The 12,640-nt window shown below is 41.4% G+C and overlaps 1 protein-coding gene across 4 annotated transcripts in view; it reads right to left on the bottom strand.

The window, feature by feature from the left end:
* Nucleotides 1–12,640, bottom strand: part of MYO5B (myosin VB) — a 565,409-nt gene that overhangs the window by 33,569 nt on the left and 519,200 nt on the right. For 3 of the 4 annotated variants that reach the window (XM_069104327.1, XM_069104336.1, XM_069104345.1), the window contains one exon: nt 6,733–6,931. In XM_069104327.1, coding sequence (XP_068960428.1) covers nt 6,733–6,931 — 199 coding nt within the window. Of the gene's footprint in view, nt 1–6,732; nt 6,932–10,434; nt 10,513–12,640 lie in introns of all 4 variants that reach the window. The other variant, XM_069104353.1, reaches the window with a different exon arrangement.

Genomic DNA, 12,640 nt, shown 5'->3' with positions numbered 1-12,640 from the left:
CACACACACACACACACACACACACACACACACACACACACACACACCCTGGAACTAGGGGGTAAGGGAGAGGATTGGAAGGATGGGAGTTCTTAGATAAATGTAATTCCTTTCTCTCTCTTAGGCATCCAACTCACCACTTTGGGAAGTTGTTAACCTTTAAATCTACTCTGAAGGAACAGACTTTCCTAGTAATCCATATTCCATTTACCTTGCTCTTTTGCCAATTTAGGCACCAGGAAAATCTCTTTGCTTTGTTCTATACATCACATGCATAAAGGATAACTAGATGGTCCCAGATGAAAGAGTTAGTCCTCAGGGACAGAGCAGTGTGAGAGGTGTGTTCTCTCTCTTGAGTCACTCTGATACTAGGGGAAAGCCCTTAAACATGAGTGAGAATCAAGACTATCCCTTAGTCAAGCTCCTGAGTCTCATTTATCAGAGTCTCCAGGGACTCATGTGCAAAACATTCCTGCTTCTTTCAGATGACTCTAGACTAGATTAAGTTTGAAAGTGGCAATTTTACAGAAAATATTGGAAAATGCTGTGCTACTTTATGTAGAGAGTGAGACAGTTAGCAACATAAATTACTGTGGTCCCCAGGGCAAATCTGACTTCATGTCAGAGGATCTGGTTTCTGATTCCTGGTTCCATCACATTTACCACTTATGCTACTTTAGATAAATTGCAACCTTTCTTGAAAAAGGATTCCCAGGGTGGCTAGGTGATGCAGTGAATAGAGCACTGGCCCTGGAGTCAGGAGGACTTGCATTCAAACATGGCCTCAGACACCTAACACAAAAAAGCTAGCTGGGTGACCTTGGGCAAGTCACTTAACCCCAAATGCCCCCCCCAAAAGAAAAAGGATTCCCAAGCCATCTTAGTATTATGAGCAGAGATAGAGAATAATATCCTAAATTGAATCAAAAGACTCTATACATAGTATAATCATATTTTGCATGCCAGGGATCCAGGAGGGAGAGTATATTATAGTGTGGGTCAATTTTCTGCATTCTTTGCTGGTGCTTCTGTGAAATTCCTTCCTAATCTTCTAAATTCTCTATGGGTGAGAATTTATACAAGGAAGAACCCCATACTCCTTGCCTTGCTTTGTAGTAAATTTCAGGTGTCCCTAGCCTCTGCGGGCTCAGCTGAGTGGTCATCTACCGCTTCTGTATCTCTGTCTATCTACACAGCTCACTTACAGGTCATCACAAATGTTTGCTAACTACACGATCATGGGATATTTTGTGGGGCAGCTCCAGTAACTGCTCTAAAGTAGAACAGCTCATGAGGGAGGGAAAAAGTTGACCCACAAAGTAAGAGAGAGGGAGTCTTAGCTTCTCCGCCGATTTGCCTGTCTTCCTTTTGGACAGAGCGTCTTTTTACTTTCTTCCTTCTGGCTCCCAAGGCCCTGGGATACTCTTGTATAGTCTCTGTTCTTACCACTCAGGCCCCTAACAGTCAGTCAGGTGTCCATCGTCTGTTCGAGGGGACAGGGAAGGGACTGATGAGTGATGTCATTGGTACAGTAAAGCCCTAGGTCAGGAAGCTCCCTCTGCCAATTCAGGTTAGCCCCTTGTGCAAAAGAGTTGCCCAGCACACTGAGAGAGAACTTGTCAAGGGTCATAAAGTCATGTATCAGGGTTGGGCCTGGAACCAGAGGCTCCATGGCTACACCATGTAATGAAGGCTGGGGCAGTACTACCCCTGTCCATACTATTTTCTTCTCCTTATCTAGTGCCAACTAGAGGAAGACAGCCTCATTCAGCTTCCCAGGCTTTCTTTTAATCACCTCACCCAACTTTACTACTTTAGAGAGTTCCATAATTTTATTAGTGTGTACATTGATAAGGATGTCAGCTCATTAATATGGATGTCCCTTATGAGCTTCCATTGCCAAGGCCTTGATTTTTGCCTTGGTAACATCTCTTGCATACTGCCCTGTTCTCTCCCCTGACACTGCCACCACCCTTGTATAGTCCCTTATTACCCTATGCCTGGACTACTTCACTAGCTTGCTAACTGGTCCTCTTACTACAAGTCTCTTCCCATTGCAATCTATCTTTCCCTTAGCTATCAAATTAATCTTCCCAAAGAGTAGATCTGACCATGTCACCCACCTACTCAATAAAATCCAGTAGCTTCTCCTATCACTTCCAGGATCAAATATAAAATGTTCTGTTTGGCGTTCAGAACACTTCATAAGCTCCCCTTCCAGTTTTCTTACTCCTTACAACTCCTACTCCCCAATTTACTCTGAAATCCAGTGACACTGGCCTCCTTGGTACCTAGGGCACTCCATAGCTTCACTTTTCATTGCTGACTTTCCACAGTATTTTCACGGAATGTCCCCCATGGTTTGGAATGCTCTCTCTCTTTGTCTCTACCTCCTGGCTCTCCAGGCCTTCGAGGAGCATAACCCTTTATAACATTCTTTTCCCAAGGAAAAATATATTTAACTTTTTCCCAATTACACATAAAAACACTTTTAACCTTTTTTTTTATACAATTTTGAGTTCTAAGTTCTCTTCCATACTCCCTCCCCTCCTTTCTCATGGAGAAGCAAGCAATTACCCTTTATAAACACTCTTGGTCTGGGAAAGACCCAAAATACTGGGTGCCATTCTTGTTTCCTCCTGACAATTACATTGTTAGTGAAGTATATAGGGACCATGTGGACTTTCTGGGGTCAAACACTATTGGTCCCTTGATTTTTCCATGTGATTAACCTATCTTTTTTATCATAGATTTCTCTGGTGACATCCTTTACTACAATTCTTCTTCATAATTCTTTGTTATGAGCTTTGTTATGACTCATGATCCCACACCTACCACATGACTTCTCCATTGCCCTGGTGAGCCCTCATTTAAAATTCTTTGCAGCTGTAGTGTTATGGAACTCACAGCTGTAACACTAAATTGGTAGATTATTGGTATTGAAAAGATAGGCTTTTTTTTTTCTGGGAAAAGTTTAAGGTCATTAAAGGGGTTTTGGATTTTCCTGAAGGCAATCTACATCAGTGATGTCAAATTTGAATAGAAATTGATCCTTGTAGGCCATATATTGATTTAGAATGCCACAAATTAATATTATGCATGTTATATTGTATTGTTATTTATTTTGTTAAACATTTACCAATTACACTTTAATCTGGTTGGCATTGAGGAGTTTGACACTTCTGACCTAAGAACACTTCTTTTGTCTAATTTTGGGCCCTTGGCATAAAGATAAATAATAGTGGTGGGATTAGTGGTCTCAACTCTCTACAAGCTTATAAATTCTTTCTCATGTATGGGACCCCTCACAGGTTAATTACAAACATGGTACAAACCTCTTAAAGGCAATGGTCTACTGCAGAGGGTAATTTCTAGACTAGGAATTCATGAACTTGTTTAAAAAATATTTTGATAACTGTATTTCAATACAATTGATTTACTTTGTAATCCTGTATATTTTATTATATGTATTCAAAATATTATTCTAAGAATAATGGCAGAGAAAAAATTAAGAACCCCTGTACTGGATTCTTATGGACCTGGCTACATGTCCTTTCTGTGCCCTTTACTATGAAATAAACTGCATTATATTTGTGAACTTTGCTGTATAAAAGGTGCTTATGGATGCCTTAGGGAGAATGTCAAATTAGCCAGAGTTCCTAGGTTCATTCTGGGTGGAGGCAACAAGCCAGATTAGTGAGCTGATCACCTTGTTTGTGAATGCCAAATATGAAAATTCCGAGTTTCTGCCTGGGTGGAGAGCAATGAGCCAAATAAATATGAGGTTTTCTCAAAGTGTATCTGGGATCTTTAAGTCCAAGGGGAGACTCTGACACAAATATTTACAATAGTTTCACAGAATTTCAGGGATTAGAAAGAACCTTAGCAGTCATCTAGCCCAACCCACATGTAAAAGAAATCCTCACTGTACCCCACCTAACGAATGGTTGTCTAGCTTCTCTTTTGAAGGCTTCCAGGAAAGGGGAACTGACGGCCTCTCCAGGTAGCCTATTCAACTTCTGGACTACAGGGCCACACAGTTAGTGTCTGAGATGGCATTTTTTTTAACTCAGCTCTAACTGTTGGCAAATTTCTATCTCAATTCTATCCAGTGCTACTGGTTTTCTAGTCTCTGGGACTAACAGAACGATGCTGATCAATGAAAGACAATGTATTTGAAATACACTGAAGATGGCTATCATCTTCCTTGAGTTTCTCTTCCCAATGCTAAACTTAGCCAGTTTCTTCAATAAAATGTCATAAAATATGCTTCAATGTTTTCAAATTTCACAACAATAATAACAAAAATAATGTTAATTGTGGACATTAAATCCATTCCCCTTTCAGCTGATTATCCAAATAGAAGGGATGTAGTCCTTCCCTATTTCAAAATAATAATTGACATTGCCATGTGTAATGGGAATGGGAATTTGAAGATCTTCCCTGCCCCTTAATAGGTGTAGGGGGGAGTCTGAAGACCTCCCCTTCTGCAAAGATTATCTCTGCCCCCTGATAGGCTGAATGTGGTCACATGGAGCCTGTGGTGGGTGGAATTTGCTGAGGAGAAGCCCAGCTCACAAGAAGCTGGTAGAGAGCTAGCCAGACAGTTGGGGACAGAGGAGCTCAGGCAAGGAGATAGAGAGGTTTGTGAGTAAATATTGATCTTGCATTGGTTTGTGGGAAGGCTAAAGGGTGGCGTGGCTCTCAGCATTATTATGATCTCTGAATGTCTTTGGTACTTTGGCTTACTGGTTTGGGGATTTGGTTTTCTGGTGTTTAAATAAATCCTTCAAATTTATCCTCTATCTGGAGAGTTTGGCCCATTTTGTGATTGAACGTCATGCGATACTTACAGTCACAGTCTTTATGGTGATCATGGGCACTGTAAACATTGCATTGGTGCTACGCCATGTCACTTCAAGCAGTTTACTCCTATTCTCTCATTTGATTCTCACAATAGCCTGGGGTGGAGAGGTGGTGGAATACTATAAACATGATCGCTACCATTTTATGTAAGAAGAAACTAAGCTCAGAGGTTGATGATTACTCATGGTCACACTGATCAAGTGTTTTAGAGGAAGGAGTTATATTGAGGTCTTCCTAAATATGAGTCCAACACTTTATCTACTCACTAAACCACACTGCCTTTCCTTGAGTTTTGTATAAGAAACTACTATTATCCACAATGCTTGTGCCCCCAAAGCTATTAAACTGTGCACAGCCTTTGACTCAGCAATACTAATACTAGGTCTATACATGAAAAAGATCAAAGAAAGAAGAAAAGGATCCATATGTACAAGAATATTTATGGTAGCCCTTATTGTGGTATCAAAGAATTGGAAATTTAGGGGTGCCCATCAATTGCAGAATGGCTGAACAAGTTATGATATATGGCTATGATGGAATACTTGTGCTGTAAGAAATGATTAAGTAGATGGTTCAGAAAAACTTGGCAAGACTTGTATGAACTGATGCAAAGTGAAATGAGCAGAACCAGAACATCTTTTATAGTAACAGCAGTATTTTAAAGATAACCAACTTTAAAAGACTTAGCAACTTTGATCAACACAGTGAACCACCAGAATTCTAAAAAATTCATGACGAAACATACTACCCAACTTCAAAATCTACCTTCCTTCCTACCTTCTCTCCCTTTCTTTCTTTAGATATGGCTAATAAGGGATTTTGTTTTGCATGACTATATATTTGTAATAGTTGTAGTTTTTTTTGCCTTTGTAATAGGTAGGGAAGGGGAAGGCGGACACTTTGGATCTGAAAATAAAGTAAAATTGAACGAAAATATAAATGCACAATGCCTTTAAATTCTAAATAGTCAAATTTCTGGTTTAAGGCATTACCAAGGGCTGAAGCCTCGGTCAGAAACCTCATACATCACGGTGGCGGTTCCATCTTATTTCCCACAGTTCCCCAACATGAAGTTTCTGCTTCAGGAAGTTTGACTTCCTTAATGTCCTACAAACAGGGGTGTTCTAGAGCCAACTCATACTGGCTCAGAAGTGCTGATAGTTCAATTTTCAGGGTTAGCTTCTTTACCTCAGAAATTGGAAAATGCTGTAAATCAAGACTTGATTTCTTTTGCTGATTGTCCAGTTTCATTAAAGTAACATAGGAAATGTTAATAATGTAGATTGAATTTAAAAGTATGTCATGCATTTTTTTTAGAGAGCTAGTTGTTAAACATTTACCAGCACACCCTTGCTTATGAGCCTGAGTCTCTTTTCACCTACTTACTTACCTTTCAAGGCATAGCTCAAGTCCCACCTTTTTCCAACCCACTCTAGCCCATATCGATCTTTCCCTTCTGTAAATTTACTGTTAAATTTACCATTTATCCCATGGGATTTCACATCATATTGTTTTTTGTAGTTGTTTATCTTGCATGTGTGTACATCTTTCCTCCCTAACTAGACTGTAAGCTTTTTTTTAGGCAACTGGAGTTAAGTGACTTGCCCAGGGTCACGCAGTCTGGCATTTTTTGAACTCGGGTCCTCCTGACTACAAGGCTGGTGCTCTATTTCGCCACCCAGACTTTGGTAAGCTCTTCTCTGAACATGCTGTTTCTAGCATGTAGCAGAAACTTACCTGGTATTTGTTCTGCTGATACAATAATTCATTGTGTGACTCTTATTCCCGCTCCATGGACAAGACCATGACCTAGGGTCACCATGCTGCTCAGGCTGTGGCCACAGGAGGTAAATGTGGTCTCCTTACCAGGTTTTCATTGGTCAGCCGGGATATTTCTTGCTGGACTCCAAACTCCACCTGGGCCTCAGGAGACAGCAGGAGCGTCTGGCAGAAGGTCTGCTGCTGCTTGTCCATCTCCTCTTTCAAGGTTTCAATCTGGCTCCTCAGAGACTCCATCTCCTCCTCATGCTCTCGGCTCTGGGCCTGCAGCTGGGCTTCCAGCAACCTGTGAGATGAAGGAGGGCACACTGACTTCTTTGTCCCCAGCTGAGAATGGCCAGATACACAACGTTAGGCTGGCTTCTCATAGGAGCGGCACAAGCTGACCTCCAGCAGAGGACGGGGCACAAGCTGACCTCCAGCAGAGGACGGGGCACAAGCTGACCGAGACATGGACAGGACAGAGAAAATGAGGATTTCAGGATGAGCAAGCAAGACCATCCCCAAGAAGCTGATGGCTGGAAATGGCCAGTCTCACGGCTTCATAAGCAGGCGGCTCCAGCCTGTCTCACTTTCAAACTCTTTGTTGTAAATATAGAGAATTTTGGCAGTAAGGCCTGTCTCTACATCAAGAGATGAGAACAAAGATTAACTTCTCCTCACATTTTACTATGGTGCTACAGCTACTGGAAAAATACTGACACTCATCACAAAGTCTTAATGGGAGCCCTCCCGTTGGGAGAAAACATTAGCACGGAGGAGGGATTAACAAATGCTTGCGGAGTGACTGATGGGCTGATCTGATTAGTTATTTCCCCTGTCATAAAAATGACAGTTCACATTTCATAGGGCATGAAAGTCAGCAAAACACCCTCCTCACAGTCACCCTTTAAGGTAGGAAATATAAGCATCATCACGCCAATTTTACAGATGAGATAAGCGTTAGGTGACTTGTCCAGGGTCACACAGCTAGGAAGGATCAGAGCCAGGATTTAAATCTAGGATTTCTAACTCCCAGACTGCTTGTTCTTTCCAGGGTATTATCTTAAAATTTAAAAAAGGAAAATATTTGTTCCCTTGCCCCTGGCATCTTCTACTTACCTGCCCTCATAGATATACTTTTAAAAAATGTTTTTGAAAAAAAATAGTTGGTAATAGAAAGTTCAAGGTGACTTTACAAACATCAACTGGATTAGAGTAACTGACTGGGAGAAAGGAAAATACAAGGGGGTTCTAGATTTAACTGTGTGACTTTGGATGAGTCACTACCCTTTGAGAAGTAACGTTGTGTAATGAGCTTTGACCTGAGAGTGAGAATTAGAGTCCCAGGTCTATTGCTTAATAGTTGTGTGACTTTGGGTAAGATACTTAATTTCTGTGAGTCTCAATTTCTTTATCTGTAAAATGGGAACAATTTTTATGTTCCTTTTCACAAAATTGTTGTGAGGTTCAAATGAGAAGGCACATGCAATCACAAAGTGCCTTAAGCTTTGTTCACAGCAACATAAATGTGACTTTTATTGTTTAGTGAATGAGGATGAGGATGATTTCTGATCACTGTCTCTACACCTTAGAGAGAAAAAAAAAACATGAGGGGAAAACAAGGAAATTATTAGTAAATATTGACTATGGAGTCCTAGTCTCACTCTACAGTCTCCAGTATTTATTATTCACAGAAAACATTGGTATTCTGGATAGGCTGGAGATTTGTGTTCTAGGCATAACCCAGAGCTTTACTGATACAAATTCATCCCCTCGCCTTTTTTAGGGTACAAGGAGAAACGTGATTGGCCTCCAGTACAGTGCTGTGTATAGTAGATTAAGACTTGGCCTTCTTGACTTCAACTTCAATGCCCTACCCACTGTGCCACACTTCAGGGGTGCAGAGTCAATACTATTTATGTAAGACAAACCATTTAGTGTGTGAGATCAGACACGGACACAGGGGCTCATAAGAGTCTGGAAAATGAGCACATGGACTTCATGCTGGGCACAATTTGTCATTGTTTGGGAGACTCCCTCTGGAAATCAATGAGGGGCTCATCACCAACCACTTAGCTCCCATGAAGTGGGGTGGGGATTTACAGGTTGAATTATGTTACTGTTCCAGGGCAGTGTCCTGCTTAAGTGTCAGCCCTAAAGGTCAGGGCACCTCTGATGTACAAAAAGAGAACTGGGCACCGGGAAGGTCAGCAGGACTGAAAGGTTGAATGCAACTCAGAGAGTCAGGACCCTGAGCACTGGTATGGGTCACTCACATAACAAGTAGGGCAGGGGATCTGGAGGGAAATGATTCAATGGGTGCCTCGGGCTTCTTTTCCACAGAGAATTGTTTACCCAGGATCAAATGACAAATACTCATGTGTTCTGACATGTTCTACCTTATAGCCCTGCCATGAAGCCTCTAGCATGGGCTGCCCCTGTAAAGGTGAGCTGCGTGTGTGTGTGTGTGTGTGTGTGTGTGCGCGCATACAGCAGCCAGATCCAAGATCCTGGTCATAAACACAATCCCCTAAGCTCTCCCCACTCACCCACCCATATATCCTCCCTACTCAGGTCACCAACTGACCAGGTACCTGAGGAAATGCAGAAGACACTGAACTAGGAATGCCATCCCTCTCATCACCTTGGCTTTAGGAAAATAGACAAAAGAAAGAGTGTATCCCCATTTTACAGATAAGGAAACTGAGGCTTAGTCAGACAGGTGAAGTGATTTGCCCAGTCACATGGCTAGGACGTGTCTGTCAGTGATAGAATATGAACCCAGGTATTCCTGGCTCCAGGTCTATCTAGCACTCTATCCAGTGGGCCATGCCTTGCTGCCTCGCTCATACACTGATGACTGATTTGAGAGCAATACAATTTAGCACAGATGGAAAAATGAACAGAAGGGCACATAGCAAATAAGCTATTTTTGTCACTGTTTTGCTAAAATGAACATTACCTTTGTAGCAGACTATAAACAATTTATGCATGATTTTATTCCTTGTTTGTTAGTAAAAATAATTGATATTATTTGCTGTTGATAAAATAATTGCTTTAAATTTTGCAGGTGCATCACGTTCACTTTAACATAATTCAACCTGTAAATCCCCACTCCACCCCACTTCATTTGATCCTTCATTTGATTGTTATCTGATGAGGTAGGCACCACTGGGGTTATTATACCCATTTTACAAAAGAGAGACTGAGGATCAGAGACATTCGGTGACTTGCCCATAGTCACACAGCTATCTTGAGCCAGAGAAATTCAAAGCTAGTTTTCTCTTGATTCCAATCCAATTCTCCTTCCTGTTTCTTGTTTTATTTGATGACTGTTGTGGAGACTGCTTAAATTTATAATAAAAATTATGTCTTAAAATTGAAAACCTTGGTTTCTTAATCTCAGCTCTAATGTTGGCCATATGACATTGGGCAAAATAATTTATTCTTTCTGGTTCTCAATTTCTTCATCTGTAAAATGAGGGTGAGAATATCTGTCACCTGCATCAGGTGGTTCTAAGGATCAAAGGAGAAAACACACATGGGATTTCTTAGCAAACACTCCAGTTCTGGACAAATGTTTCCCTGATTTCCTATGATTCCCCTGTTCACAAGGAGTCTCTAGCCCTGCTACAAAAAGGAGAACAGTTAGAACAGGACAGAGACATCAAGCACCAAGCATATAAAAACAGGTAAGTGGGTAACCCATGAGCCGACTTCTACTCTTGTTAACATGAAGTCAGAGAAAGTAGCTGAGCAGTCACGAACAGGCAGAGCAGAAACAGGAAGGAAAGAATATTATTTGACCTGGCAACTTGCTTTAGGCCTTGGTAGGCCAAGCCGAGCTCTCCATCTTCATTCAAATATCCCCAATCCTCAGTCTTGCTAGAAATAAAGGACAGGAGAAAAAAAAGGAAACCAGTAGATAGAAAAGACAGTCAGACAGATATGTCAGAAGGAAAAGTTAAGGAATCCCAGTGAGCCCAGCTATGGTTAAAAAAAAAAAAACAAAGGCTACAGATCAAAGGATAGCATCCATGTAAGATACATTCAAATTAGCAAAAGATAAGAACATTGCATGAACTGTATCATATCTCATTCTTCTCAAATGCATAGGGAAAATCTTGGGGGAATTATCAGGCTCTTGTTTTTAGACCTAGTTAACCATCAAGGGAATAGATCTTTTGTGCCTCATGCCATCATCACCTATGAAAACTGTAAATAAGCCAAGCGGGACAAATACATCACCAAGGATAAAGAAAAGGGGAACTTACTCGTGCTGCCTCTGGGAATCAGGCCTAATGAGGAGGAGGATGGATAAAAGTCGCATGGCACAACGAAAGCTTTTACACACGCATACATACACACACACAGCACAGAGTTATATTTACCTGAATGATCAAGGCCTCAGGGAGGGAGAGAAAGAAAGAAAGGAAAGCTGCAAAGCCAAGGCAGAGAGCAAAGGGTCTGCTTCATCGGTGGGTAGTGGGGATGGAGTGCTCAGGATGGAATAGCAAATGATTTAGAATGCCAAGCAGGAAGACAGAATGATTCACCACTACTTCACCACCTACAGATTCATGACGTTAATGATTTTGAGACAATCTGGCACTGCTTAAATAAAAAATAGCGGAATGCATGCAGAAATCTGGTGTCTCTCGTTCAGAGAGTGGCTGTCTTACATTGTTTTTCCTGTCTTGGATTGTAAGATTTTTTGAGGACAAGTGAATAGTAGCCAGCCCAATGCCAACCACTGCTTCGGAGTCCCATGCAAAGAAGCAACTTAATTAACTTAATGCCTCATATTGATAACTGAGCTGCCCATCTCTGGATGGTGCCCAGAGTATCAGACCTTCCTCATTCTCATGCCACTCCCCTCTTCCCCTTACTCATAAGCTCATACTGTACTCTCTCAGGGCCTACTATATCTATGCTAATGAATGCACAGAGCTCTTCTGCTCTGTGATCAATTCCTTACAAAAATACTTACTGTCAGTTGATTCTAGGCAATAGATACTTATTCATAAAGGCATTAGATAACATACTGTACATGCCATCATGGAGCTTATTTTCTAGTGGGGATATAACATACGGATTCCTACCACAGACAGTATTACGTCATCATTGCATTAGAGGTGTATAGAACAAAGAGGGAAAAATTTATTACCAAGGACAAGATGGAGGGTGAGAGAAAAACGTATAGAAGAGGTAGCTTTTGAGTTAGGTTTTGAAGTAAGAGTAGGAATTCAGCAGGCAAGGAGGGAGAAGGAGGGTATTCTAGGCAGAGCGGACAATACGAGCAAAGGCATCGACATGGAAAAAGCAAGTGCCATATTTGGGGGATAAAGACACTGTAGTTTTACTAGGGCATAGAGTATGGGGAAGAGAGTATGAGAGAAGCATGGAAATATAGATTGTGCTAGAATATGGAAGACTTTGAGCATCAGGCAGAGTAATATGAACTTTATTCAGGAGGCAATGGGAAATCGCTGAAGATTTTTTTAGTGGAGGAGTGACCTGACCAGATGGGGAAGTTATTCTGGAAGTGGTATGGAAGATGGGGCAGCGGAGGAGGAAGTGGAAGTGAGAAGACCCGTTAGAATGTTCTTAGTCCAGAGCTGTGGCAATAGGGAGCGTCCTAGGGTGATGGCAGTGGAAGTAGAGGTGAGAGGAAGGACAGAAGACTTATTCCAAGAATAGAAACGACTGAAGGGCCATAAGAGGGCTAAGTCACAAACAATACACAGGTTCAAACATGGGAGAAGGGGTGAATGAATGGTAGTAACCTTAACTGAAATAGTGATGTCATTAAGAAGAATGGGTTTAGGAGAAAAGTTAAGTGTCATTTTTGGACAAACTGGGTTTGAAATATTGGCAGGACATCCAGGTGGAAAAGCTAGATAAATGGGTACCAATGCCTAGGTAATGTAAATGTATTTTAACTACAGTATTTGGGTCAAGGCCATACCTTAACCCAAAGGAATAACATAGCTGGGAACATCTTGCAACATGG

This window comes from Petaurus breviceps, unplaced genomic scaffold, assembly GCF_028583685.1.
Source record: "Petaurus breviceps papuanus isolate PSGF00001 unplaced genomic scaffold, PetGlider_PUasm1.0 131, whole genome shotgun sequence".
Taxonomy (NCBI): Eukaryota; Metazoa; Chordata; class Mammalia; order Diprotodontia; family Petauridae; genus Petaurus; species Petaurus breviceps.
Note: the sequence above shows the minus strand (reverse complement) of the source record. Positions and strands in the feature narration are given on the sequence as shown.